General features: G+C 55.9%; 12 protein-coding genes across 12 annotated transcripts; 7 read left to right on the top strand and 5 right to left on the bottom strand.

The window, feature by feature from the left end:
• Positions 1-21: 21 nt before the first annotated feature.
• BDV59DRAFT_180363 (CVNH domain-containing protein) lies at positions 22-840 on the bottom strand. Its single transcript, XM_073690054.1, has 3 exons — positions 569-840; positions 214-519; positions 22-137 (listed from the first exon to the last, which is right to left on the bottom strand). Exons 1-2 carry the CDS (start codon positions 714-716, stop codon positions 317-319), a joined length of 351 nt encoding a protein of 116 aa, XP_073547026.1. The 5' UTR covers positions 717-840; the 3' UTR covers positions 22-137; positions 214-316.
• Positions 841-1,262: 422 nt separating this feature from the next.
• BDV59DRAFT_202774 (uncharacterized protein) lies at positions 1,263-2,186 on the bottom strand (the record flags this gene model as incomplete). Its single annotated transcript, XM_073694123.1, has 1 exon — positions 1,263-2,186. The coding sequence occupies one exon, from the start codon at positions 2,184-2,186 to the stop codon at positions 1,263-1,265; it is 924 nt and encodes a 307-aa protein (XP_073547025.1).
• Positions 2,187-3,903: 1,717 nt separating this feature from the next.
• Positions 3,904-4,716, top strand: BDV59DRAFT_202773 (uncharacterized protein; the record flags this gene model as incomplete). The annotated part of the gene is made up of 1 exon (XM_073694122.1): positions 3,904-4,716. The coding sequence occupies one exon, from the start codon at positions 3,904-3,906 to the stop codon at positions 4,714-4,716; it is 813 nt and encodes a 270-aa protein (XP_073547024.1).
• Positions 4,717-5,369: 653 nt separating this feature from the next.
• BDV59DRAFT_180361 (PT repeat family protein) lies at positions 5,370-9,748 on the top strand. Its single transcript, XM_073690053.1, has one exon. The coding sequence runs from the start codon at positions 5,672-5,674 to the stop codon at positions 9,353-9,355; it is 3,684 nt and encodes a 1,227-aa protein (XP_073547023.1). The 5' UTR covers positions 5,370-5,671; the 3' UTR covers positions 9,356-9,748.
• Positions 9,749-9,777: 29 nt separating this feature from the next.
• On the top strand, positions 9,778-13,151 carry BDV59DRAFT_180360 (uncharacterized protein). Its single transcript, XM_073690052.1, has one exon. It carries the CDS (start codon positions 10,364-10,366, stop codon positions 12,968-12,970), a length of 2,607 nt encoding a protein of 868 aa, XP_073547022.1. The 5' UTR covers positions 9,778-10,363; the 3' UTR covers positions 12,971-13,151.
• Positions 13,152-13,267: 116 nt separating this feature from the next.
• BDV59DRAFT_55148 (nuclear export protein Noc3) lies at positions 13,268-15,422 on the top strand. Its single transcript, XM_073696611.1, has one exon. It carries the CDS (start codon positions 13,300-13,302, stop codon positions 15,379-15,381), a length of 2,082 nt encoding a protein of 693 aa, XP_073547021.1. The 5' UTR covers positions 13,268-13,299; the 3' UTR covers positions 15,382-15,422.
• A 42-nt stretch (positions 15,423-15,464) lies between these two features.
• BDV59DRAFT_202769 (uncharacterized protein) lies at positions 15,465-16,857 on the bottom strand (the record flags this gene model as incomplete). Its single annotated transcript, XM_073694121.1, has 2 exons — positions 15,465-15,785; positions 15,841-16,857. The coding sequence occupies 2 exons, from the start codon at positions 16,855-16,857 to the stop codon at positions 15,465-15,467; spliced, it is 1,338 nt and encodes a 445-aa protein (XP_073547020.1).
• A 971-nt stretch (positions 16,858-17,828) lies between these two features.
• BDV59DRAFT_202768 (DCN1 family protein) lies at positions 17,829-18,877 on the top strand (the record flags this gene model as incomplete). Its single annotated transcript, XM_073694120.1, has 5 exons — positions 17,829-17,912; positions 17,987-18,030; positions 18,088-18,158; positions 18,208-18,382; positions 18,448-18,877. 5 exons carry the CDS (start codon positions 17,829-17,831, stop codon positions 18,875-18,877), a joined length of 804 nt encoding a protein of 267 aa, XP_073547019.1.
• Positions 18,878-19,114: 237 nt separating this feature from the next.
• BDV59DRAFT_202767 (Mpv17/PMP22 family protein) lies at positions 19,115-19,947 on the bottom strand (the record flags this gene model as incomplete). Its single annotated transcript, XM_073694119.1, has 3 exons — positions 19,115-19,168; positions 19,218-19,760; positions 19,840-19,947. The coding sequence occupies 3 exons, from the start codon at positions 19,945-19,947 to the stop codon at positions 19,115-19,117; spliced, it is 705 nt and encodes a 234-aa protein (XP_073547018.1).
• A 491-nt stretch (positions 19,948-20,438) lies between these two features.
• BDV59DRAFT_180351 (uncharacterized protein) lies at positions 20,439-21,586 on the top strand. Its single transcript, XM_073690051.1, has one exon. It carries the CDS (start codon positions 20,601-20,603, stop codon positions 21,294-21,296), a length of 696 nt encoding a protein of 231 aa, XP_073547017.1. The 5' UTR covers positions 20,439-20,600; the 3' UTR covers positions 21,297-21,586.
• A 333-nt stretch (positions 21,587-21,919) lies between these two features.
• On the top strand, positions 21,920-22,985 carry BDV59DRAFT_55116 (uncharacterized protein). The gene is made up of 2 exons (XM_073696610.1): positions 21,920-22,138; positions 22,198-22,985. The coding sequence occupies exons 1-2, from the start codon at positions 21,999-22,001 to the stop codon at positions 22,931-22,933; spliced, it is 876 nt and encodes a 291-aa protein (XP_073547016.1). The 5' UTR covers positions 21,920-21,998; the 3' UTR covers positions 22,934-22,985.
• Positions 22,986-23,939, bottom strand: BDV59DRAFT_55113 (gamma-glutamylcyclotransferase family protein). The gene has a single exon (XM_073696609.1). The coding sequence runs from the start codon at positions 23,628-23,630 to the stop codon at positions 23,037-23,039; it is 594 nt and encodes a 197-aa protein (XP_073547015.1). The 5' UTR covers positions 23,631-23,939; the 3' UTR covers positions 22,986-23,036.
• Between the last annotated feature and the right edge of the window lie 406 nt (positions 23,940-24,345).

Raw genomic sequence — 24,345 nt, 5'->3', positions numbered from 1 at the left:
CTGAGAAACTGGACTGATGCCAGTACGAGTCGTTGCACCAGTCTGCGACTTCAGCATATTAGTCATGCTCAAATTAAGAGTTGCTAAAGACCGTGGACTGGCTCAAAACATCTTTCCATCCTTTCAATTTGATTCTTCTGTTGGTATCCTTTTGTAAGTTTCGCTTGTTCGATGTGCATACCTAATCGATGGGCAAAGTACTGTCGTTCATACCAAGATCGAGGATTGAACGTAGAACATCAATTTAGCAATCAAACGCGAAGATAAGGCTTTCGACCTCTTGGGAGGCATCGGAACAAGAAATCGGCTCTCCAACCTACTCCATACCGGCGGGATTGAACAAGAGCTCGCCATTGATGTTGACGATATGTTCATCGAGCGGACACTGCGCAGATACAAATTTACCGGTATCGGTTTGGAGATCGGCATGGAGCGTAGGCAATCGAGAAGGCCCGTCCCTGGATAAATACATATTTCGACAGCTTTGGGTGATATCTCTTCCGCCCCAGACGAACCGCCCTTATACCAGTTAAAACATATCCATCAGAAGTCGTCCAGGGAGACTTGCCATCGACATTACCAATAAAGTCATCGAGTGAGATCTCACTGGTCAGGCCAGATCCTTCTTCGTTGTTGCAGATGGCAACCAGGGCGGTGGTACCTGGCCCACGCTGGAGGTCCAGGTGGATATCGCAGGCACTTTCACTGAAAGACATGGCTAAATTATCCGGATTGATCTTTGATCTTAGGGTGTGTTTTGTTTGCGAACCGTCAATTATTGGAGGGGAGATGGGGTGAGCCACCTATATACCTCGGTAGATGAGATTAAGTTAGAGAAGCATAATTATGACGCAGAAGGGGCGAGAGCAGCACCACTAGGATTAAATAATAATCTTTATGGCATGATAAAAAGAAACTAGTCCTTGGTCTTGAAATAAAAGGTGTAGTAATAAGAATTAGCAAGGTGCGGTTCAGTATATGTCGCCCACGGTCTCATGAACCCGCATCGGCGTAATGTATCTGATGATCTATAATGCGACATAAGCTATCCGTCTACAGCATCTTGCGATTTTCCAAACAATCGATAATCTCTTTTGACTTGCAAGTGTGTAGTGCTAACAGTTTGATGCTATTATTATAGTATGGCCTACTACTAAAATACTGTAAACAATAACATAAAGAAAAACTCAAGTCTACTAACCCAGTAAGACACAGGCCAACGTCTCCAAAATATGGGTATTCCCATTGTGCGCTCACCCCCTCTATGCAGCATGTTCTTGCTCTTGATTCTGCTTCTTTCTCTCTTTGGCTTCTTCGTATACCTGCTTCCACGAACCATCATAAAAATGTGTCACCAGGGAGTCCTCTTGGTCTGTCGGAAATCCGTCCTGCAGTGCAACGAACGAGTTTCCGGGTAGAACCAAGATATCGCCGACTAACTTGGGACGTTTAATACCTGCGAAATCGCGATCGTCGACTGGCCTGCGTAGCAACCGAGCCAGACTATCCAGAAGGGCAATCGTCATGATCTTCGGGCCGGTTATATTGACCGCCTCCTCAGGCAGCGTATCCAAAGTAAAGTCTGCGATGGGTATATCGGTCCTGTAAGAAATGTCCTTTAATTTGTTGACCACGGAGTCGATGACCACGCCGAGATTGCGTGAAAATGGCCGCGCCATGAAAACCCAACTGCAGAATTGGGTTGCAACATCTGTTCCCGGTCCTCGCCATTCCAAGTCGAACTCTAGTCCCACGACCATATCAATGCTGCGATGCTGATAGGCGGTCGGTAACCAGTATCTAACTGGTTTCTCGCATACCACATCCAAATCACTCCAGATGCCGCCTTGGGCAAAAATGACTAGGTACCGCAGAAGTTCGGCTCGTAGGATCGGGATGGAGAGCGCCTTATAGACCTCGACAATGTCGGGTCGTGTCTGGGAGTAGTGTGCCCTCACAAAGGTATCGCTCGAATAAGTTGACAGCAATTCCTGGCGGTAGAAGGGGTTTATCTTCGTCCAGCTGCTCGCCCACTCGCGCTGTTCGTCTCTGAGGTTGGCATGCGGAGCCGAGTGCCACACCTTCTCTGGAAAGACGTATGTTAGGCGCTCGGGAGGATCTGGAGACGAGTGTATACTCGGATCTGTTTCTAATGCGTCCGATTTCTGAGGGGTGGGGATTTCCATGCTGGGGGCTGGCTGAGAGACTGGCAGCCATCCTGTGTAAAAATATATCAATACTATTGAGCAAAAGGAGAGTGCGGCGAGCAAGCGTTGACAGCGGAAAATCGCCGAGTTTGAGAGCGACAGCATGGAGGATTTCTGGTCAGTAAGATGGCAGAGAGAAAGTATACGAAGTATGAACACTCTGGAAGACATGATGGCCACCGTCGAGTTGAAGCGTCTTGGTTAGGGGTGACTTCCTTGGACGAACAGTCGGGCAGTTCTTTCTCCAGCGGCAATTCTACAGACCATCCATCTCCTTTTTTCTGTTGGGGGGGGAGGGCGAGGGAACTTGCACTATCATGGATACATGTAGGTATATGGATTCCTTATGTATAGGGGGGCGTAGGATCCACTCCCGCCTAGAACCATACCCATGGAGGTATACAGTCAACACCCCTTACTATCTGGCTCTCCAGTCATTACTTAGACTCTAAACAAAAGGCGCATGGCACTGACATCTGTTAGTGTCATATTGGCCGTCTTGAGATGTCTAGTGAACGAGTACGGTAGATACTAGGTAGACTACCTGATCTACTACTAGTATCCAGAAGACAATTGGATTGATCTCCACTGTCGGCATTCAGAAAACAACCAGGGCGATTCTTTAGCTGCAGGTGTAAGTTTAATATGTGGATCTCTCTTGACCCATCTTTAATGGAGTATGTTCATATCTGACATCCGCATAATCCGCATAATAGTGCGCACAGCGTAGTCCTCGAAGCACCGCTGATCCTCGGCTGACAGGCATGTGGCAACAACAACTCCTACCCTTCACCGTCTTCAGCTCCCATCTTCCTGGAAAATTCGCCATAAGCAGTCCGGTCAAGGCCGATTTCAGCTGCAAAACGCCCGCCGTCACCGAGTCTACCAATAAGGCTTGCAGGATAGCCCGCCACTTTGCGAACTGGCCGGCAGCTGCAGAGGCCCGGACGGTGATCGCATCGAAGGACAGGAGACAGGAGAGCGGGTCGAGGGCCCTGATGGCGATGAAACAATATACTGGCGATCTCCAGCAAACTCGAGGCTTATCATCCGTCGAACAACGCTGGCGCCCCCTTGCGGCGGCGAGAGAATCTCGATGAACCCAGCATGCCCGGCGTGCCAAATGACAAGGAACCGGGTCCCAGCAGTCTGGTTCGTTCGGTCCCGTGGAGTGATGCATGCTGAAAGGCGTTACGATTGGCGGTGGTGGGTGTGATAGATTTTATTTTATTTTTTTCTGAACAGATCAGGGGGGCGGCGCGCGATGACGCTCCCCTGAATGTTGATAAATCCGTCCTCCCCCATTACCACCAGCTGGTCGTTGTGCATCTCCCGGAGAGCTCATGGTCCTCTCCATTAACGACATCCGGCCGGACCGTCAGTCTGTTTGTGATTCTCTGCGGTGGTTCTCAACCGCTCCGTTTCCGGCGACTGCAACCTCGACTCATCCACGAGTGACGGCGGGCGGGCTCTACGGAGTACGACCTACAACGAGAGAACGGGGGATCCATTTATTTGCCGCGACCGCAGCGGAAATTCGATCGGACGCGATCACCCTGCATGTTGACGGCTTGTGCGAGGTGACTGGACGAACTCCTTGCATCCAAAACCAACCGCCGGTATATCATTCTGCGACGGGCCCTGCCTATTCCCTACGCCCCCATCCGCACCCCGAGAACCCTTCAATTGCATCACGATGCCCCCCAATGGCACCTCCTTCAACGCGCTCAACCTCCCCGCCAGCTTCTCCCTCCCCGAATGCATGGAATACTTCACGCTGCGGGCGGGCCCCAACACCGACCTCTGGCGCAAACCACCAAACGGCGACATATCGACGGCTCCGATCGTGTACACCTCGCTGCGGAGCCCGTTTGTCATCGCCGAGGTGACTGTCAGCGCCGACTGGGAGATGGAGTGGGACCAGGGCGGGCTGGTGATCTTTGCCGGCGCCGCGCCGCAGTCGTTCTCGTCGGAGACGACGACGACGACGACCGCGGCCGAGGGGTGTCCCGGATGGCGGGGACGGGCGGCGCGACCCTGTAAATGGGTCAAGGCCGGCATGGAGTTCTGCGCCGGCGCGGTGCATGCCTCGTCGGTGAGCGCCACAGCCGACGGGGCGGACTGGTGTCTGTTCCCGTTGGGACTGCCGGAACGGGGACCCGGGGCGGTGCATTCGCTGCGGGTTAAACTCGAACGCATCGGCCATTCCCTCTGGATCTGGTACCAGGTGCCGTCATCGGTGTCGCCGTATGGGCGCACGCCGGCGGCGGTGACGGAGTCATGGAAGAAGCTGCGCGAGGTGACCTGGTTCTTTTACGGGGTGGAAGATAAGTTTGTGCATGTCGGGGTGTATGCGAGCCGACCGAACACGATCATGCGGGGGGATAGTCTGTGGGAGCTGATGCATGGGATGGGGGGGAGCGGTGGTGGTGGTGGTGGTGGTGATGATGAGGCAGATGGAGATGGAGATGGGCTGGTGGTGGAGTTTGAGGATTTGGAGATTTTCTGATTTGCTGGATGGGAGTTTATGGGTCTGGAGTAATGGTTGGAGTTTGATACCTGAGAATCATTAACGATAGATGAATGATGATCTTGACGTTGTTGACTTTATGCGCCGGATATAGATCAGCCCAATATGGGCTGATCGTGGTACTCGGTAAGGTATCAAGACAACACATCCGCCAGCACAACATGTATGATGATCACACCATGCAGGCTGTCAACCAATTGAGAGCTCCACTTGCTTTGCCGTTAGGGCGCAGGAAATCCGTCGATCGTGTGGTAGTCCGTCCAACGGGTCCACGGGTCCACCGGACGGAAAACTCTTCAGTGGTGACTGTTGGGCTTAAGATTTGTGAGAGGGAGAGAGTTTCTTAGGAGACGACAGACTCGAGCAGACTATTTCTCTAGCTCGTGCACTAGGGGGAGCTAAGTTGGTGCAGGGATTGGCGTGCTCACCGCATGTTTACGGAGTAGAAGTTCTGCTGCACGGAGTACTGTGTGTATATACGCTCACGTTATGATCTGGTAGTTTCCAATGGTAGAGATAGTATGGACGGGAGTATAACAAACGGATATTCATAATAAATAAAAGGAGAAATATCGATAATATCAGATGAATAATTCCCATTAATGAATAACTATACAAATGTAAAATCATACGGAATAATAAAAAAAAAGACCATAATGGCCCCGCTAGTCCCTAATCGTCCGCCGCGGGGACCTCGACTGTTTTTTCTTCTTTTCCCCTCCGCCTGTTTGTTTTCTTCTTCTTCTCTTCCTCTTCATACTCCCATCTCTCTCCTCTACCTCCCAAGTACTCCGTATACTCTACCTCCCTCCTGTCTCCAGTCCCTGTACATTAGTCGTTACCTCCATATCCTTGCGTTGTCTTTGTTTTCCCTCTCCATCGCCTGTCCCGTTCTCGCTTTGTTTCCTCTTTTGACGATTTACGACTCACGATCATGGCCCAATCCATCTCCCTCTCTGTCCGTCGTCCCTCGGACGACCCCGTCATCTTCGTCGCTGGTTCCTTCTCCGACCCGCAATGGGAGCCGCTCGAGCTCGCCGTGAAGCCCGTCGACGTCACCGACGATGAGGGCCTCACCTCCACCGAGTATCTCTTCTCCCGGGAATTCTCTCTCGCCCCGGGTCAGTACCAATATCGCTTCCGTGAGGGTCCCTCTGGCCCCTGGTTCCACGATGACTCCGTGAAGAATGCTCCCGGCGAGGACGGCCTCGTCAACATCCTCAATGTCGACTCCACGTCCCTGCCCGAGGAAAAGTCCGATTCAGAGCCGGTGGTTGCCAATGGCGCAACCCATGAGGCTGAGTCCAAGCCCGAGGTCAAGGACGCAGAGACCCCCACCAACACCAATGGCGTCTCGGAACAAAAGGAAACAACCCAAGCCGAAGAGAGGTCCGAACCTGAGCCCACTTCCAACGGCGTGGTCGAGCCCGAGGTCAATGGCTCCAAGCCTGTGCCTGAAGCTGAAGAGAAGCCGGCTGAGCCTGCTCCTGAGACGGAGGAGAAGCAAGCCGAAGTTCCTCCGGAGACTGGTGTCACCGTCGAGAAGTCCGAAGAAACCCAGCCAGAGAAGGTGACCGAGGAGCCGACGAAGACTGAGGAATCTGCTCCAGAGCCAGAGAAGCAGGCCCCTGATGCCACCGCTGCATCGGAGAAGCCCGAGGAGACAGAGGAAACACCCAAAGCTGAGGAGGCTTCTACTTCTCCTGAGACTGCGGAGAAATCTGAAGAGACTCAACCAGAGGCGACGGAGGAGCCATCTAAGACCGAGGAGATTTCTACTCCTCCCGAAACCAAGGAGAAGCCTGAAGAAACTCAGCCCGAGAAGCAAGCCGAAGAGTCTGAGGACAAGGCCGATGAGGCTCCCGCTATCCTCGAAACGAAGGAAGAGAAGCCCTCGGATGTCACTCCAGAGGTCGGAAACACTGATACCAAGGACAAGCTCGAGGAACCTCAGCCGGAGCAGGCCACGGAGGAGTCCGTGCAGTCAGAGGCGGCCGCCGAGGAGAAGTCTGAAGCTGTTCCGGAGACTGGGGACAACGCAATCCCTGCTGAAACGGTGTCTGAGCCAGCTGCCGCAGACTCTGTTGCTGAGGAGCCAGCCAAGGAGGCAGAGAAGGGATCGTCCGAGGCTGCCGTCGAAGAACCTAAGGAATCTGCTGAGGAGACACCAGCTGTTGAGCCCACCGTGGAGGCCACTAACGAGCCTGAGACGAAGGAAGAGGCGGCCGCAGAGCCGGTTGCTGCCTCTGCTCCAGCCGAGGAATCCAAGGAAACCACAGAAGCTCCTGCTGAGAAAGCTGAAGAGCCTGTCCAGGAACCTACTCCCGAAGAAGCCAAGGGGCCCGTTGTGGAAGAATCCAAAGCCGAGGAAACTACTGAAAGTAAGCCTGAGGTTGAGGAACCTGCCCAGGAAGCTGCCCCTACCGCTTCAACGGAGAAATCGGTAGATGAAGTCGCTGAGGCTATCCCCGAGGACACTACTGAAGCCGTTAAGGCCGACGCCCCTGTGTCCGAGGAGGACCCCGCTGAGCAGCAGAGCAAGCCTGAGGAAGCTCCCGCTAAAGAACAAGCCACTGAAGAGCCTAGCGCACCTGAACCCACCCAAGAGGCCGAAAAGGAGACCGTGGAGGAGCCGGTAGAGAGTGTCAAGGAAACCGACGAAACCACTCCTGAGCCTGCTGCGGAGTCCACTGAGGCGAAAACCGAAGAACCGGAGAAGTCAGTCTCTGAGGAACAGAAGGAGCTTGCTGAAGAGCAGGCACCCGAGTCCGCTGCCGTTGAATCCAAGGAGGATGCTCCGGAGGAGGCCAAGGACTCTCTTCCGGTGGAAGTGACAAAGGAGGATGTCCCAGAGGCTGCTGCCAAGGAAGTGGAGGCTGAGGAAACCAAGCAGTCTGAACCTGTCGCCGAAGAACCTGCTGCTGCCGAGCCTGAGTCTCTGGAGAAGCCTGAAAACGAGGCTCCCGCTGTGGAAGAGCCCCCCAAGGAACCCACCACCGAAGAAAATCCTCCCGTGGAACAGCCCGCGGAAAAACCAGCCGTAGAGGAACCGGTCAAGGAACCTCAGGCGGAAAGGGAACCCGTCGCGGAAGCTACCGCGGAACCAGCTCAGGAGCCTCAGTCTCAGGAGAATGAGCAAGCTGCCGCAGAAACAGTCGTGGAACAGCCCGCCGAGGCGACTAACACTGCGAAGGATGAGGCTGCTGACGAGTCTCGTGCCGTTGAGGAGTCGGCACCCGGAACGACTGAAGAGGTCGTCGACACCCCTGCTCAGGATAGCAATGTTTCCAAGGCTGCTGAAGAAAGCCCCAAGGAAGAAGTTGCTGAGGAATCGGTTCCTGAACAGCTGGCTACTGAAGCTGTCGCTGAGGAACCGACCGCAACGTCCGCATCGGCCGGAGTTGAAGAGAAGAGCGCAGAGCCCGAGACTTCTCCCGAGCCCACTGCTGAGCCTGTCGACCAGCAAGCTGAAGAACAGAAGGTTGATTCCACTCCTGAGCCGGCCAAGGAAGAATCAACTGTTGCCCAGCCCGAGGAAGAACAGCCAGCTGAGGAAGAGAAGGTCGAATCCGCCCCTGAACCGGTCAAGGAGGAACCTGTCTCCCAGTCCGAGGAAGCAAAGCCGGTCGAACAACCTATTGAGGGACAGAAGGCCGAGTCCACCCCTGAGCCAGTCGAGCAACCCACTGTCTCCCAGCCCGCAGACGAACAGCCAGCTGAGGAACAGAAGGTCGAGCCCACACCTGAGCCAGTGCAGGAGCCTGTCGCCAAACCTGTCGAAACTCCTGCTGAAGCAGCCACTGAGAAGGCCCCAGATGCTGAAGTTGAAGCCAACAAAGAAGGAATTGAGGCAGCGACCGAACAAACTGACACGCGCGCTGAGCCCACTCCAGTTGAGACTGAGACCCCTGCTCCTACGGCAGACACTCCGGCCCAAAAGGAGCCGGTCGTCGAAGAATCCACCCCCGAGCCTGCCAAGGAAGAAGCCGCTGACAAGGCGGAAGAAACTAGGGCGGAGGACTCTGTTGTCACGCCGGAGGTCATTGCCGCTGGTGCTGCTGCTGCCGTTGGCGCCGGTGCTGTTGCTGCGGGCGTGGCTGCTGCTTCGCACAAGGAATCCGAGTCCACCGCTGCTCCCGCCGAAGAAAAGGCCAAGAAACCCGCCCAGGAAGAGCAGAAGGACACCCTCGCTCCGACCCAGGATGCTCCCACTGCGGCGGAGCCCCCAACCCCCGAACCCGAAGCTGACCCCGCTCTCGCCGCCCTTGCCGGTGATCGTGAGGCTCTCCTCCAGAAGTTGAACATGCCCTCTACCGACCGGCTTCCTCCTGCCGCCAGTCAGCAGTCTCCGCCTACTGCCGACGCTCAGCCGCAGGAGTCGCAGGCACCGGCCGAGCGTCCATCCGCTACTGGGGAGCCTGCGACTACTGATGTCGAGGAGAGAAACACCAAGGCGGACGAGAATGTTCGCTCCCCGAGCCAGAACCGGTCTGTCACGGCCGTGTCTCTGAACAACCAAAGCGACAGCTGGCTGAAGGCTATCCTGCGCGCGGTCTTTGTCAACTTCTTTGGCACCATCTTCTCGCCTTTCCGCCGCCGCAAGAACTCCAACCAGTGAGTTGTCAACCTGGGCAGTACGGCGTTGCAAAGACTAAACCCCCGGCCGTTCCTGATGCTCATCATGATCGAGCCAGGATCTGTTTGGCATGCGTATACCCAAGAAGATTGTTGGATTTGTCGAATTTCTTGTCACTCTTTATCTGAACGATTTGATTCCCCTGTATTTGATACTTGTTTGTCGCGAAAGTTATGTTTTCCTCTCCCCTCGATTGCGGTGGATTTTGTTGATTTTGTTACGAGTTTCTTTCAACTTGATGATGAACGAGAGAGTCTGCCAGTATGTAATGATGGTCTACGATGATTGATGATAATGAAGGACTTGATACTTGTCCCTGATCGCATAGATGACCCTTTTATGGAGGGATATCAACTTGATGCAGTGGTAGACTGGTTTAGACTGCAATATCATATGCTGCTGACCTGCAGAGACTGGTAGTTACAGAAGAAACGGTCACAAAACCAGTTTGTCCATTCAATTCACTGCCAGCACTGAATGTGAACAGACTCGCGTTGTTGTGCCTGCTGGTGGTTGTTTCGTCACCGCCACCGCGCGTTCGACTTCACGTCCACCTTTCGTCTTCTCTCAGTGTTTCTCTTTCGCTTGAACTTCCTTTCACCATCTTCTATCACTTTCCCACACATTCGTCACTTCATACCAGTCTGTGATAATCATTTCTCCAGCTTCAGATCACATTCCAATAGCACCATCTTCATCGATCAAGCGTCCCCAGGTGCGTCTGCCTGCCATGTCGCACTTGAGTGGAAACGCCTGGGCCATCCAAGCCCGTGAAAAGGACCGTCACAGTCAGGAGAGCGATTCCCTCAAGGGTAAGCATTCAGTCATCATCATCTTCTGTGTCTCTTCACACAAAAGACGTTCCCATTGCCAGTTAATCTGCTGACCACCGCAGAAAACGAGCCCCTTGCCAGTGACCAGTCCGACTCCCGTCCAAGCACTTCTCGCAAGTCGTCTGGACTGGACTACGACCAGGACCTTGCTCTGCCCATGCCCAAGCCGCGTCATCTGCCGGTCTCGGACGGTGACCAGACGGCGGCTCCCAACATCCACAAGGCCAACGTGCTGACCAAGGCACTCAAAAGACGCGCCACTGAGTCGTCTCAGACCGAAAGCGTCGATAGCCACAAGGGTGAGTCCGAGAAAAAGCAGTCAAGAATGGCCGTCCTCAAGTCCAAGTTCAGTTTGAAGGATATCGGCAGAGACTTCCGTAAGGACAGCCCTCTCCCCAGCATGCCCAGTCTTCCCAAGGACGGCGTCATGCTGCAGGGGGAAAGAAAGTCTGCCGGCCCTGAAGGCCCTTATCATGAAGCCAGACTGTACATGCCCACGGCTGGAGAGTCTGAGGTGCATCCTTTGTCGGCGCCTCCGTTCCAGACCACCATCACTTCCGATGCTGACGGGGTGAACAACCACTCCTTGGTGGCTCCGGAGAAACTTGAAATCCCTCTCCAGGCTGGAGCAGTTGACAAGGTCAAAATCTCCCTCTACAACGCCGCGTACTTGGAGGAGAGCCCTGTCCTGGGAAAGGCAGACCCCATGCAGCATGTCCGGACAGTCCTCCTTGATGGATCATCCCATCCTGCACGCACCGGCGAATACTCCAATGAAGGACACGCGGAAATCATAAACAGCGACCACAGAGTCCCCAGCATGCAGGCGCAGGGCGAGCCTTTCACGTCCGTTGTAAACAAACCCGCCGTCATTCCCGCGGCCGCGTCTCCATATGTGGTGTCGGTGAAGAGCAACGCGGAGACCGTGAAAGAGAAGCAGTCGGCGGCGGCAGAGTCCAATCACGCGGTCAAAAAGTCTGATGAGAAGACATATCCGCTGGTTGTCTCGTCCCAGCAGATGTCCTCAGTCGCTTCATCGGCCGAGCAAGCCTCCAGTCCCTTCATCGTCTCGTCCGACCAGGCCACGTACAACAACCAGTACTATGCGGCGCTTGGTCAGCCGGCCACATTCGGCCCGGACTTGTCGACCTTCGATCCGCTGCAGACCATGGCTCAGAACCCCCAGTACCCTGCGCAGCATGCGATGGGCTATGATGCGTACTACGCGGGGGTCACGGGTCATGGGGGATACGCCCCGCCGCCGCCACAGCCAGGCTACCAGAACACGGTGACGCTCGAGCAGCACGTCGCCTCGCAGGCGGACGCGATCCATCACCACCTCGACACGGCCCTCAATCGGGTCGGTCGCACCCTGGAGAACAGCAACAACCGGGTGTCGGACCAGATTCTCCGCAGCGTGGACAGCATGGGGGATCTTGTGCGTTCGCTGAACATCCGCTCGATTGGACACACCGAAGCTCTCAAGGAAATCCATCGCATGGTGGTCGACGTCCGTATGCAGCTCAGCGCGATGCAGCGCGAGAACCGCCAGCTCGAGGACCGCGTGCTGACCCTCTTCTACTCCGAAGTCGCCAAGGTACGTGCTGATATCAGCGCTCTGTCTTCGCGCGTTGGCAGCATCCCCTACAACCCGGTGATGGTCCCCAGACCGGTCACCGAGTTGCAGGGGGCGCCTGACGTGTTCCACCGGGGCGTGCGCAGTAGTGAGAACAAGTTGTGCTACAGCAAGAAGCCCAAGAAGGCAGTGCGCAAGGATGAGGTGGAGGTGCAGAGGGAGGAGACAGAGAGAATGGAAGAACACAACAGCACTGAAGGCATCGTGGGACCCTGTGACTTTCTGAACAAACACGCCGAGACGGAACAAACCTCAGGTACTCACATGCCCTCTTCTTCCCCTGACACCGACAAGCCCAACATCTTCACCCAGCTGGCCATTCCCCGAACCATTCTCAAGAACCCGGCGCGCGTCTCCTCCGGGAGCCCCGAGCCCAAGAGCACCAGCCTGAAAACCGCGGCGCCGTCCACTGTTGAGCCTGAAAATGGCAACATCCAGGCTCCCAGCGCCAGTTCCACTGAGAGTGCAAAGACTCCCTCGAAACGGGGCATGTTCTATCTGCGTCGTCCGCGCGACGATGACAAGCTCGCCGGCGGCCGCTTCTTGCAGACACCCCGCCGCAACAGACCGAACACCACCAACAACCCAGAGATGCAGAAGACCCATCCGTCCACGCCCCAGAGCAAGTCGGCGCCCACCAGTCCGCGCAGTCACCTCGACCGCATCCAGAATCAGCGCGACGGAAGCCCCAGTTCAATCCATCCGGCCCTGCGCAACACCCGCCAGCGCCAGATCATGGCCGAGCGCGAGCGGCTGGCACAGCAGACCGTCCAGCAGAGTCTGCAGATGGACACCGTCGCGGCAGCCCAGAGACCCGGACTGAGAGCGCAGCCGTCCCAGCCGGTCATCCACGTCAATCTCCCTGTAGCGGCGCACTACCCCTACGCGGGAATCGCCTACGGGCCCGTTCCCATGATGTATCACCACCCGCAGCTTGCGCAGCGCCAGGACGTCGTTAATCGTGCGCATATGCCCCGTTTTGGAGCTCTTTCGGATTCGTTTGGCGGTCATTCTCACCACTCCGCGGCGGAGAACACGACCAGTGCGATGGTTCCCCCTGCGCCGGGTCATGCCCCTCCTTCGGTGGCAGTTCAGCGTTCTGGTTCGGGGGAGACCACTAAGCTGTGAGCGAATGCGATGGGGGAGTTGTTTATGATAATTTGAACGGCGGACTCATGTTACGGTAATATGTGGTGAGAACGATTGGTATGGGTGACCTGAACTGGATATGAATCAACTGGAATGGATAGGTATGAATAATTGCATACTATTCTAGGGAGTGGATGAATTGTCAACATGGCCATAGAAGTAGTAGAAGTAGTAGAAGTAGTAGTAGTAGTAGTAGAAGTAGCGGACGTAATGCGGAAGTTGTCTTGGCACAAAAATTTCGGCCGTAAAACTTCCTCCACGAACATCTCTCCATCTTCCCATCAACCGTCTCCCTTCCCACCCACAAAATGGCTCCCGGTCGCACGGTCAAGCGGAGGCGTGTCAGTCCTCCTGGTGATGATGTCCAGGTCTCTTCCCGGCCGTCCAAGTCCGATTTCTACAATCATGCCGCCGAATGGGACCTCGAACAAGACTACGAGCGCCGTCCACGCAAGATGAACAAGAAGGACAAGGAGCGCACCCGACTGCCCATTAAGACGTCGGAAGGCTTTAAAAATGTGGAGGAGCCCGAGCCCGAGGCGCCAGAGGAGGAATCCGACAGTTTTCTCGGCACCGACGACGACGAAGAGGAGGGAGAGGACGAGGACGAGGAGGACGAAGTCGAGGAAGAGAAGACTCCCAAAATTCCCCTGAAGCAGCAGATCGTCCAGACGAAGGAAGAACTCGCGCGACTGGCCACCCTCATCAACGAAGACCCCGAGGAGAACCTCTCCTGCTTCAAGACCATGGCCCAGATGGTGCACAGTGCCAACCACGTCGTCATCCAGAAATTGGCCCTCGCCGCGCAAGCCGCCGTCTACAAGGATGTTATCCCCGGCTATCGCATCCGCCCCCTGAGCGACGAAGATATGTCCGCCAAGCTGTCAAAGGAAGTGCGCAAGCTACGAACCTACGAGCAGACCCTCCTGTCCGGATACAAGCACTACGTGGAAAAGCTGGTCGAGCTGACCAAGCCGTCGAAGAAGGGGACGGAGGTCGACCCCGGGCTGAAGAGCATCGCCATCAACTGCGCCTGCAATCTACTCCTGTCCGTGCCGCATTTCAATTTTCGTCATGAGCTGCTGAAGATCCTCGTCAACCGTCTCGCCCGGAGACAGGTCGACGCCGATTATATCAAGTGTCGCGAGACCATGGAGGAGATCTTCGCCCGCGACGACGACGGCATTGTCTCCCTCGAAGCTGTCCGGCTCCTGTCGAAAATGATGAAAGCGAAGGAGTTCCGCATCCACGAGAGTGTCCTCGACACTTTTCTCCACCTCCGTCTGCTGTCCGAATTCTCTCTGAAGGGATCCCGGGACCGCATCGACCGCGAGGAACCCGAGGCTCCCGTCCGTGGGAAGAAGAAGCAAAAGAAGGAGTTCCGCACGAAGCGCGAGCGCAAGGTGGAGAAGGAGCGCAAGGCTGTCGAGAAGGACATGAAGGAAGCGGACGCCCTGGTCTCCCACGAAGAACGCGACAAGAACCAAGCGGAGACGCTCAAGCTCGTGTTTGGCGTCTACTTCCGTATCCTGAAGCTGCGCATCCCTGCGCTCATGGGACCCGTGCTGGAAGGTCTGGCGAAATACGCCCATCTCATCAACCAGGACTTCTTTGGCGACCTGCTCGAAGCCATGAAAGACCTGATCGGCCACGCCGAGCGGGCCGAATTCGGCGACGACGCGGACGACGACGCCGCGGAGGCAGACAACGACGACGACGATGATGGCGACGAGCAAGTCTCCGACGCGAAGGTGCGCGATGCCCAACGCGAGGCCCTCCTGTGCACCGTGACCGCCTTTGCCCTGTTGGAAGGGCAAGATGCCAGCAAGGCTGCAGCCACGCTGCACCTGGACCTGAGCTTCTTCGTCAGACACCTCTACCGCACGCTGTACTCGCACGCGCTGAACCCTGACGTGGAATTCAACCCCACCAATGCGCTCCGTCTTCCCGACCCGAACGCCCCGGAGTCCATGGCCACCCGCATGGCATCCCGGAGGAAAGTGAACTTCCAGACCCCGACCGTCCTCCTGCTCCGATGCCTGCAATCGACCCTCCTCTCCCGCGCGCACGGCATCCCCCCTCCCGTGCGCGTGGGCAGCTTCGCCAAGCGGCTGATGACCACGTCGCTGCAGGTGCCGGAGAAATCCGCCATTGCAACCTTGTCCCTGCTGAGCCAGGTGGCGAAATTCCATTCGCGCCGCATTGCGCCGTTGTGGCATAGTGAGGAGCGCAAAGGCGATGGCGTGTTCAATCCGTATGCAATGGATATTGATACGACGAATGTGTTTGCGGGAACGGTATGGGAAGGGGAGTTATTGCGGCATCATTACTGTCCGCAAGTGCGCGATACAGTGTTGGATATTGAAAAGATGATGTCGACGAGTAGCTAGAGTGTCATATACCTTATCTATTTCCATGTCATATATAACATCGACGCTAAAATGTACATCTAAGTATGGTCCCGTACAATCTCCTATGCGTGGACCCACTCTGCTTTTTTACATGTGCCCAGCTGTACGACCACCTGGCTAATCCTTTCGGTCATCCAGCCGGAAACGACACCAGGTTTGCGACTCCCTCGGCGGGTCGTCGTTGACGTCCGGCACATTCCGGGCTCGTAGGAGAACTGAAGGCATTCCGCATCCATTGCGCACTGTGCCTCGCAGTCTGCGGCGCTGCCGACCCCTTCAACGATATCGAGAGACTCATTGTCCCAGTCGTGTTCGCTCTCGTCGAATCGCGGCTGGATGAGCGCTTGAAACACATCGCTGTGCAAGGCGACCGAGTCTCCATTCTTTAACATCGTTAGTTCCTCAGCTGATAACACGCCTTGCCAGGATAAAACTCACCACCCGGTACCAATTCTGCTCGAATGCCCAGATTTCCCATATCGCCTCGGGGCTCATATGGTGGTAAGTCACTGCAGGATAGCACCACGGACTTACACCAAGCGGCGAAGTCAGATAATCCACCGCCCACGGCGTCGAGCCTTGCACCATCGGCCAGGACCAGAGCAGATCAATGCCCACATCCTGGAGCGCCTTTCCGAGCACGCAATCACCCGCCCAGTGATGGTCGGTCAATTCATCCCACTCCTTCACGCGAGTGGAATGGTGCCCGGCGACCTGTTTCAGCGCCGGGTTTGAGAGCACGAATCCTGACCCTCCGTGCGCGAAAATCACATCGCCAATCATCATCTGGTTTCCCAGGTATTGCGGTTCGCTCGCATTGAGCCGCGCCAGCCATGCAAGTAGATTGGGCCAGCTGATGTACGTGTCCGCCTCCATGAAGACGTACCACCTGGCGTCGTCTCGGACCTTGAGCGTCTCGTGCATCATCGGGAGGAACTTCCACTTGTCGAGGATCCAGCCGGGGTTGTTTGGTTTGCCAGATGGCGTGCTTGGATCATTCGGGATGCTCCATGTCGACAAGGCTCGTCTCCCTGAGTCGCGCACGCGGGTGTATAGCTCGAAGTCGGGATGGGTGTTTAGGATGTTTTGATCGACCCCTTTGAGGACGTCATGAATATGGAGTCCAGCAATGTCTTCCTCGTAATCGGAAAATATGGTAAAGTGAGGGACGCATCGTAAAGTCGTGTCCAAGTGGACGAGGAGTTTTTCGACTGCTTCCGTCACGCCCGTCTTCAGCACAACGTGGACGTCATTTAGGCCCGGGTACAGGAGGCATTTGGTTTCCTCGGGCGAGGAATGTGTAGAATTCAAGGGCGCCTTGGACCGTCCGTCTTCGTAAAGTGCGAGAGTCCTCGGCCAGAACAGATAGCAGGCTACCAAGAGGACGCTCAGAAAAGGAGAGGCCAGACAGATCCATCGACGCGAATGTCTGTTTCCAGCGAGTAACGATCGCATGGATGGAACAGGATGGGATTTGAGGCAATCGACTCGTCGACGAGATATGCTGGATGCCACCTTTTGAGTCTTAGGGGGTGTTGCGATGAAAGCGCCGAGAAAATAGTCTCGTGGGGTGAGGCCCATACTTCTTCATTTTCATCTCCATCGTGATTCGTGAACCGTAAATAGATGGGCGATCGCGCATCAGCTCGGCGGCTAGACGACCACTATGCTGCGTAGATCAACGGCCTCTGCCATCCATCCATTATCATCCATATGATGATTGACGGCGTCGTCATCCTCGTAATATGATTGTTTGACGAATCTTGCGAAAACCGCGTCGATATGGCGCTACCGTTGGCGCTGATGCAACAAACACTTATTTCATTCGTGTTCCGTGCCGTCAACCTAAGGTGCGACAGATCGAAGGGTTCCTAAGCAGTCAATCTTGTCGATACCAGCCAGGCCTCGATAATCTCCACGACATCATCTGTGCTACCAAGTAGCACGCAGACGAGAACCGGAAACGCATGATTCCTTCGCCTATAATAAACGCCCAGGTGGGACTCCCAGGCAGTTATGAGATGCAGGAAGTAGGGAATATCAGACGGGACACCAAGCAATGGGGAGGACGTACAGGAGGTATAAATCGTCGTAATTATGCGTATATATCGCAAGAGAAGCGTACCTGCTAGGTACTAGGTATGGGATGTGATGTCTGTATACTTCTCGATAAGCGATTGATAGCGGGGCACGTGCCTGCTCAGTCAGCATTGGTCGTTGCCATTGACCTCCACCACCACCACAGATCAACTACTGCCCTCATCTTCCAGCATTCAACGTCAAGCCAGCGCGCACCACGACCCTTCTCTCCTTCTCTTGGTTTCCTCAATCAGATCCCCCGAGAGCTCCCCTTGTCCCCAGCTCTCACTCATCTCCTTCCCATCCCCCTCCTTCTTCCCCCGCAGGCCACCGCCTACTTCCCCACCATGCCACCCTACTCCAGCGCTCAGAAACAACAGATCGCGCAATTCATCAATTTCACACAGGCCAAGGATGCCGTCGCCACCAAGGTTCGTCTTGCTTACCGGCACCGGCACCGCGTGGGATGCAGTGCCGCGGGCGAGAATCGTACTGACTGGCATAGTTCCTGCGAGCAGCCCGATGGGATGTCGAGCAAGCCATTGATGCGTACGTTGACCTGACAGCCCTCGGTGACGACGATCCACGCCCTGCTAACGACCCCAGGTATTTCCAGAGCCCGCAGGGCGCCGGAGGCGCCACCTCCGCTCTCAACAAGATCTTCGACAGCTATCGAGGTGCGATCAGCTCCCCCCGGCTTAGTTCACAGCCCGACTGACCCCGCAGACGCTCCCGACGAGAACCCGGATAGTATCGGCATCGAAGGCGCAATGAAATACCTCGGCGATATCCAGGTGCAGCTCGACGAGGTGGCATGTCTGGGCATTGCGGAGCTCCTGCAGTCCCCGTCGATGGGCGAGTTCACGCGCGATGGCTTCCTAAATGGATGGAGACGTGTCGGGTATGTCCTTGTGGAGATCGAACGGGAGCAATACGAGACGGGCTGATGCTGACGGAACGGAACAGCTGCGACGCGCTGGACAAAATGGTCGCGCATGCCGCCACGCTCCGCGCGCAGATCCCCTCTCAGCCGGATCTCTTCCGCCGGGTGTACCGCTATACCTTCCCACTTTGCCGCATGCAAGGCCAGCGCAACCTGCAGTTCGACATCGCGGCGGAACAGTGGCGGCTGTTCTTCACGCCGGACAACGGCGGCGTGGAGTGGAATTCGGCGACGACACCCTGGCTGGACTGGTGGATTGAGTTCCTCGAGGAGCGCGGGAAGCGGCCCATCAACAAGGATCTGTGGGAGCAGGTGGAGGTGTTTATGCGGCGGACGCAGGAAGACGAGGAGTTTGGGTGGTGGAGTGCGGATGGCGCGTGGCCGGGGGCGTTGGATGATTTTGTCGTGTGGGTGCAGAAGAAGAGGGGGAAGACGGAGATGGAGGTGGAGTGATTTGTGATGTGTGTATTCTTATGATTCCCACGTAAAGACGATTAGATTGGGGACTCGATGCCGAAATACGTACTACGGTAATTCCATTCCTGGATGATACATGATAAGTGCCAAACATTCGTCGTAAATCAGTGTCTATCTGACAGGATGGTATATAACATATGTCAGATGAATAGAACATAACACTCCCTCCCCTCCTACAACTGACGGCCAGTGGAGACGCGGTGGTATATACATTTACCGGTACTCCTTGTCGTACTCACTGCCGGGGCCACGGCGCTGGTCATAACGCTAGGGGGTGTTAACTACGACTCGTTCGGAACCACCGAGGGGAACTCACCTTTCTCAGGGCTTCCAGACGCTTCTTCTTGGTGTAGGTGTTGACGTAGGTGCCGATGAAGAAACCGACAATGTTGAAGAAAGGCACCCAGGTGTGCTCGGGGAGGAACTTCTGGGCAAAGGCCAGGGCAATGGGCGAGGTGACCCAGCTGACCTTCATGACGGGGAGGAAGCTGGCGCGCACGGTGGCGCGGACCTGGTGGAAGGTGCGGGCGCCGGCGATGACGGCCATGGAACACAGGTAGACGGTGTTCTGGATGGGGGAGATGATCAGGTTGCTGGCGAGGATCTGCAGGATCTTGGCCTTGAGACTGGTGCGGCCGGCAAAGACCTTCTGGAGGATGCCGATGAGGAAGTGACCCAGCGGGGCGCTGATGAACATGCCGTAGAGGAGCATCTTGGGCACACGCGCGCTGAAGTAGTGGCCGTGTTTGCTGACATCGTGGGCGATCCACGAGGAGATGTATTCTTGCAGACCGGAGAGGACACCGGAGGTCAACATCTTGGTGCGCAGAGGGTTGGACTGGAGTTGACGGAGATACATCTATAGATCGCGAGACGATTAGCTCGGAATGGGGGGGAGACGAAGGAATGCGCCTGAGGCTGGATGGGAATGGACGCACCGCCAGATAGCCATTCGGGGTGTTTCCGCCGGTCAGGCGCTCGCCGACCTTATGCGCCAGCTCCTTGGACTCCTTGCGCAGGGATTCATCCTGGAATTTGACCGACATGGTGGTGTGGGTTGTGGGAGGGAATTGGGGGGGGAAGAAGAGAGGAGGAAGAGGTGTGGAGGAAAGGGAGAGGACGGGAAGACCGGGGGATAAGAGATAAATAAAACCAAGATGGGGTACACTAGTGTTTGTTTACGGCGGCTGGGCGTGCCGAGGGTATATCACCAGAGGGATCGAAGACGCGAGAGAAACGTCGTCAGATGGGATTCCCTTCGATGAAGCAACAGATACAGCAAGAGTTCCCCCTCTTGAGGCGAATCTCTCTCGTGAAAAGACGATATAAAAGCGTCGGAATGGCATTCGGCAGATGGCGATGCCCTTCGTGATTGGTGCTCCGTCGGGCACCTCCGATGCTGAGTCATCGGATGCGTTGTGCATTGTGCAGCGTGCATTAACCATCTACAGTAATCTATGCTTCATCTACGGATGTATAGCTTCATATAGTTTCCTCTATAGCCTCATCTACACTCAGTATACGATATAGTATTCTTCCTTCTTTTTCAACAACCTACCTGTCTGCCATTACTTCCACGCTCACCCATTCTGTTGCCTCTCCTCCAACTATAATTCACTCCTTCACACCATGCTTCCATCTCGTCTCTCTTCTTTCTTCCTCGTTTCCCTCTCCTCCCCATCTCTACATCTCCATCCCAATGGATAACAACAACTTCTCCAATCTTCCCATCTTAATGGGCATCCCCCCAGACCTCCCCCAAGAACAATCCCCTTTCGACAGCCTGCATCATCTCGTCCCTCCACCATCTACTGCCTTTCTCGCTCCTCATCAGCCATTCTTCAATAGAAACCGTCGCCGACTACTTCCCTCCCTTCGTCGCCTCTGGCAAAGCTACAAGCCTTGCCGCCGTGCGGTGATGGAGCGGCGGTATTCTCTCGATCAGGAAGAGGTCTGCCAGATCTGTGAGAGACGTCCGTTCCACAACTGGGTCGATCACTGTGTGGAAGATGTCGGCGACTATGCACTCCCCATAGACCCCTTTGTCAGTCCCGTTTTCACCCCTTGGATGCAGAAGTACATCGAGGAAAGACTGTACACCCCGCAACAGTACGACACCCTCCGGCAGCAGAAGATCAATGTCCTGCAGACGGCCGCCCATCAGCAAAGTATGGAACTGGCACTGCTGACGCCGTCTCTTCTAGACATAGTACACGGCGTCGCGACATCAAGCGATCCCGACGACGAGGATAGCGAGCAACGGATAATGTGGGACCCATTCAGCCAAACCAGCCTTCTTACGACCAACCTCAGCGAGAAAACACCACAGACGCAGTCGTCACGCCATTACTGCCGGTTCCATGTAGCTACGAAGCCTGTCAGCACTGCGAGTTGAGAATCTTCCACTTCAAAGACGCCCTGGCTCAACGCATCTACCTCAGTCTCAACGAAGTCTGCAACGACCTGTCGATTCGGACTCCGACTGGCTGGGATTTGCGCGACCGACCTGTCCTACATGCAGATGTTGTCCGTCATCTCGGATCGCACTCCCCGCATTCTGTCAGCCTAGTTCCGTCATCGATTGCGTCGGCCGGTCCCAGCAGCGTCGGGTTATCCCGTTGGGGCTTTGGCCAAGATACCATGCTGTCACCAAGCGCGGAAATCGAAGAAGACACAGAGTCCAAGGAGTGAGGGTTTACATACTAGTAGGGACAGTCAACTGGAGCTATCTGGGTTCAACCAGAAGTGTATATCCAGCCGAGCTGTCGACATCCGAGGCACATCCATCTGTACAATACGCGGGCGGTTGATTGATAATGGCTTGTCGGTCAGGGGCCACAGCAGGTCTATCCCCCACGGATCAGCCGTGCGCCAATCGTCGCATAATTAAAAACGATTTCTGATGTGGCATCGACAATAACGAAGGAGACGAACGCTTCCCGTCCGTGGGATGGCCGAACCTCGGCACGTCCGCGCTAAGCGCAACTTAAATCATCAGATGTTCAGGCACCACGCGCACATCCCCCATCTTTCTTCCCCTTAAATCCTCCCTCTCGCTCGTCCCGTCGGAGTCGCCCGTGTCTCTCTTTACACCACCATGGCAGACGCTGAACCGTCCTCTGCCCCTGTTCCCATGCCTGACGCAGCGGGGAAACCGGCCAGCCCCGCCGGTGATGCTCGCCGCCAGCTGTTGGCCGCGCTGCAAACTGCCGATGTCACCATCGGCCGGTTAGACAAGTGCGCTCTCTTCCCAGATTCCCCCTGTCCCTTGGCCCATCGCTGAGCTCCTTCTCCAGGTTGATGTCCTCCGCCTACGGCCAGGAACGGGTCTTCGCCGTGACCGGGTACCTGACGCACGCGTTGCACCACCTCCTGGCCTCCGCCCCCGGCATCGCCCTGCAGACCCGACTGGGCCTCCTCGCCCGCCTGAACGGGGCCAAATCCTCCAAATCCCCCGCCCCGACGCAGTCCCGTCTCCTCGCCCTCTCCGCCCTCATGTCCGAGACCCGCTACGCCCTGCGGCTCCTCGGCCTCGTGCCCCTGTGGACCTGGGGCTCCGCGACGCTGCGCTCGCCGCCGCGCGACCGCGTCCTATACGGCCTCACCATGCTCCAGGTCGCCTCCAACATGGTGTATCAGGCGCTCGAGAATGGCGGGTTCCTCGCGGCCAAGGGCGTGGTGTCGAAGAAGTGGATCGACCGCTGGGGCGGGATCGACAAGTGGTACTTATGGAGTATTCGCGCGTGGTTCGGCCACATCTTCCTGCAGTTCCTGGTGCTGTGGCGGCAGCTGGTGCTGCGCAAGCGGAAGATGGACGAGGCGGGTGAGAAGACCACCGCCGAGAAGCAGGCCGAGCTGAAGGCGGAGATCCGCGCCTGGCGCAAGAGTCTCGTGAATAACGTCTGCTGGGCGCCGCTGTGTCTCCACTGGTGCTTTGAGAACGGCATCGGGTTCCCGGGCAGTCTGTCCGGCGTGGTGAGCTTCATGGCCGGGGCTTGGGGGGTGTATGATCTGTGGGCGGCGACGGCGTAGGCCGACGTGGATGTGGATGTGGAGATGGAGTTTGTACATATTACTGGTGAATAGACTACGGCTATTTGGTGTTTCCCTTTGGTTGCAAGTTCCGTTGCTCTCATTATTGCTTATACGAGTAGGGTCTGTCTAGGGTCTGTCGCTGCTGCGACTCCACGATCTGGCGGTAGAACGGCCCTGTGGGGAACCCGTCTAGCGACCACATCGAGCCCGTTACTGGGATCAAGCCCTCGTGCGAGCCTCGCCAGACAAACGTCCCCGCATCGACGACCCGCGTACACCGCATCTGATACGGTCCCGCCCGCTCCGTCTGCAGGATCTGCACCTGCACATCCGCCAGATCCATGAGGCCGGCTTCGACCTCGAAAAGGGCGTTCCGCTGGTGTGCATTCAGTCCGAAGACGAGCATACCTTCCACGACGGCGGCAGAGTCGGAGGGGACAAGCACGGGAGTGCTGCTCTCGGTGAACTGGGACAGACGATATCCCGAGAGGACGGCCGGAGTGATGCAGGAAGCGAGATCGACGGTCTGGTCGATGCTGAGGAAGTACTTGAGCACGGTAGGGAGCATAAGGGCGCCGTAGAGAAACCGTGGCGCGCCATTGGGGTCCTGGAGATGGCGGGTGATTTGGTCTTGGGTCAGGATGGTCTGCAGAGCACGGATGAAGTCTCGCGGATACCATGATTTGTATTTCATCTTGCCGATCAGTGATGGAGAGATAGAGAGGAACTATCCTGACAGACGGTCAAGGCCTTATGCGTCGTCGACCGTGGATGCAATTACGCAGGCAGGCCAACAGAAGTATATATCAACATGACATAGGGCAAGGCTTGGTGCCTGGGTGCAGGGCAACCCAGGCGAAATTCACTGTGCATCTTACTCCTGTTGTCTGTTGGTTGGTCGAGTCGATCAGGGCGATATGCGTATGAGTATAGGAATTTTTCTCTGTTAGATGTCGTCCTGTCTGGCGTGGTACTGGACCAGGTGTGATATATATACCGAGGTAGTGTCTCGATATGACAGCGAAACATTACTAGGCTGACGAGATAACCTGCAACGATCGTCTGCCTATCTCTCTCTGCCTTGCGAGACCAGTATTCATTCAACCTTAAACCACAGCGATCCTCATGATGAGATGCTCAAGTCCACGCTGCTGCGATGCATCCTGAGGCATCCGTGGCGCCGTGCCTGGCATGGGACACCCTGCAAGGTGGCATTTTGGCAAAGAAAATAATCCCAGACAATTCACCATTCACTCCAGTAGAATAGAAACGACCACAGTATAATTCTAGAAAACCGGAAGCCCATGATCATCATCCGGAATGCCATGGGGTTCGATGTGGTTCGGTGGCGGCGAATGCAGTAATGGACAGCTCCAACCAGCTTAAGTCATCATCCAGCCGACTATCGT

The sequence above is a fragment of the Aspergillus ambiguus genome (genome assembly GCF_047715705.1).
Source record: "Aspergillus ambiguus strain CBS 117.58 unplaced genomic scaffold BDV59scaffold_20, whole genome shotgun sequence".
Lineage (NCBI taxonomy): Eukaryota > Fungi > Ascomycota > Eurotiomycetes > Eurotiales > Aspergillaceae > Aspergillus > Aspergillus ambiguus.
This window is presented reverse-complemented; position numbering and strand designations above follow the sequence as displayed.

Coding starts and splice junctions, on each gene's coding strand:
- BDV59DRAFT_180363 (XM_073690054.1), bottom strand. CDS start 716: ATGTCTTTCAGTGAAAGTGCCTGCGATATCCACCTGGACCTCCAGCGT. Junction 520..568: donor CTTTATTGGTAATGTCGATG/GCAAGTCTCCCT, acceptor AACTGGTATAAG/GGCGGTTCGTCTGGGGCGGA.
- BDV59DRAFT_180361 (XM_073690053.1), top strand. CDS start 5,672: ATGGCCCAATCCATCTCCCTCTCTGTCCGTCGTCCCTCGGACGACCCC.
- BDV59DRAFT_180360 (XM_073690052.1), top strand. CDS start 10,364: ATGCCCAAGCCGCGTCATCTGCCGGTCTCGGACGGTGACCAGACGGCG.
- BDV59DRAFT_55148 (XM_073696611.1), top strand. CDS start 13,300: ATGGCTCCCGGTCGCACGGTCAAGCGGAGGCGTGTCAGTCCTCCTGGT.
- BDV59DRAFT_180351 (XM_073690051.1), top strand. CDS start 20,601: ATGGATAACAACAACTTCTCCAATCTTCCCATCTTAATGGGCATCCCC.
- BDV59DRAFT_55116 (XM_073696610.1), top strand. CDS start 21,999: ATGGCAGACGCTGAACCGTCCTCTGCCCCTGTTCCCATGCCTGACGCA. Junction 22,139..22,197: donor ACCATCGGCCGGTTAGACAA/GTGCGCTCTCTT, acceptor CTCCTTCTCCAG/GTTGATGTCCTCCGCCTACG.
- BDV59DRAFT_55113 (XM_073696609.1), bottom strand. CDS start 23,630: ATGAAATACAAATCATGGTATCCGCGAGACTTCATCCGTGCTCTGCAG.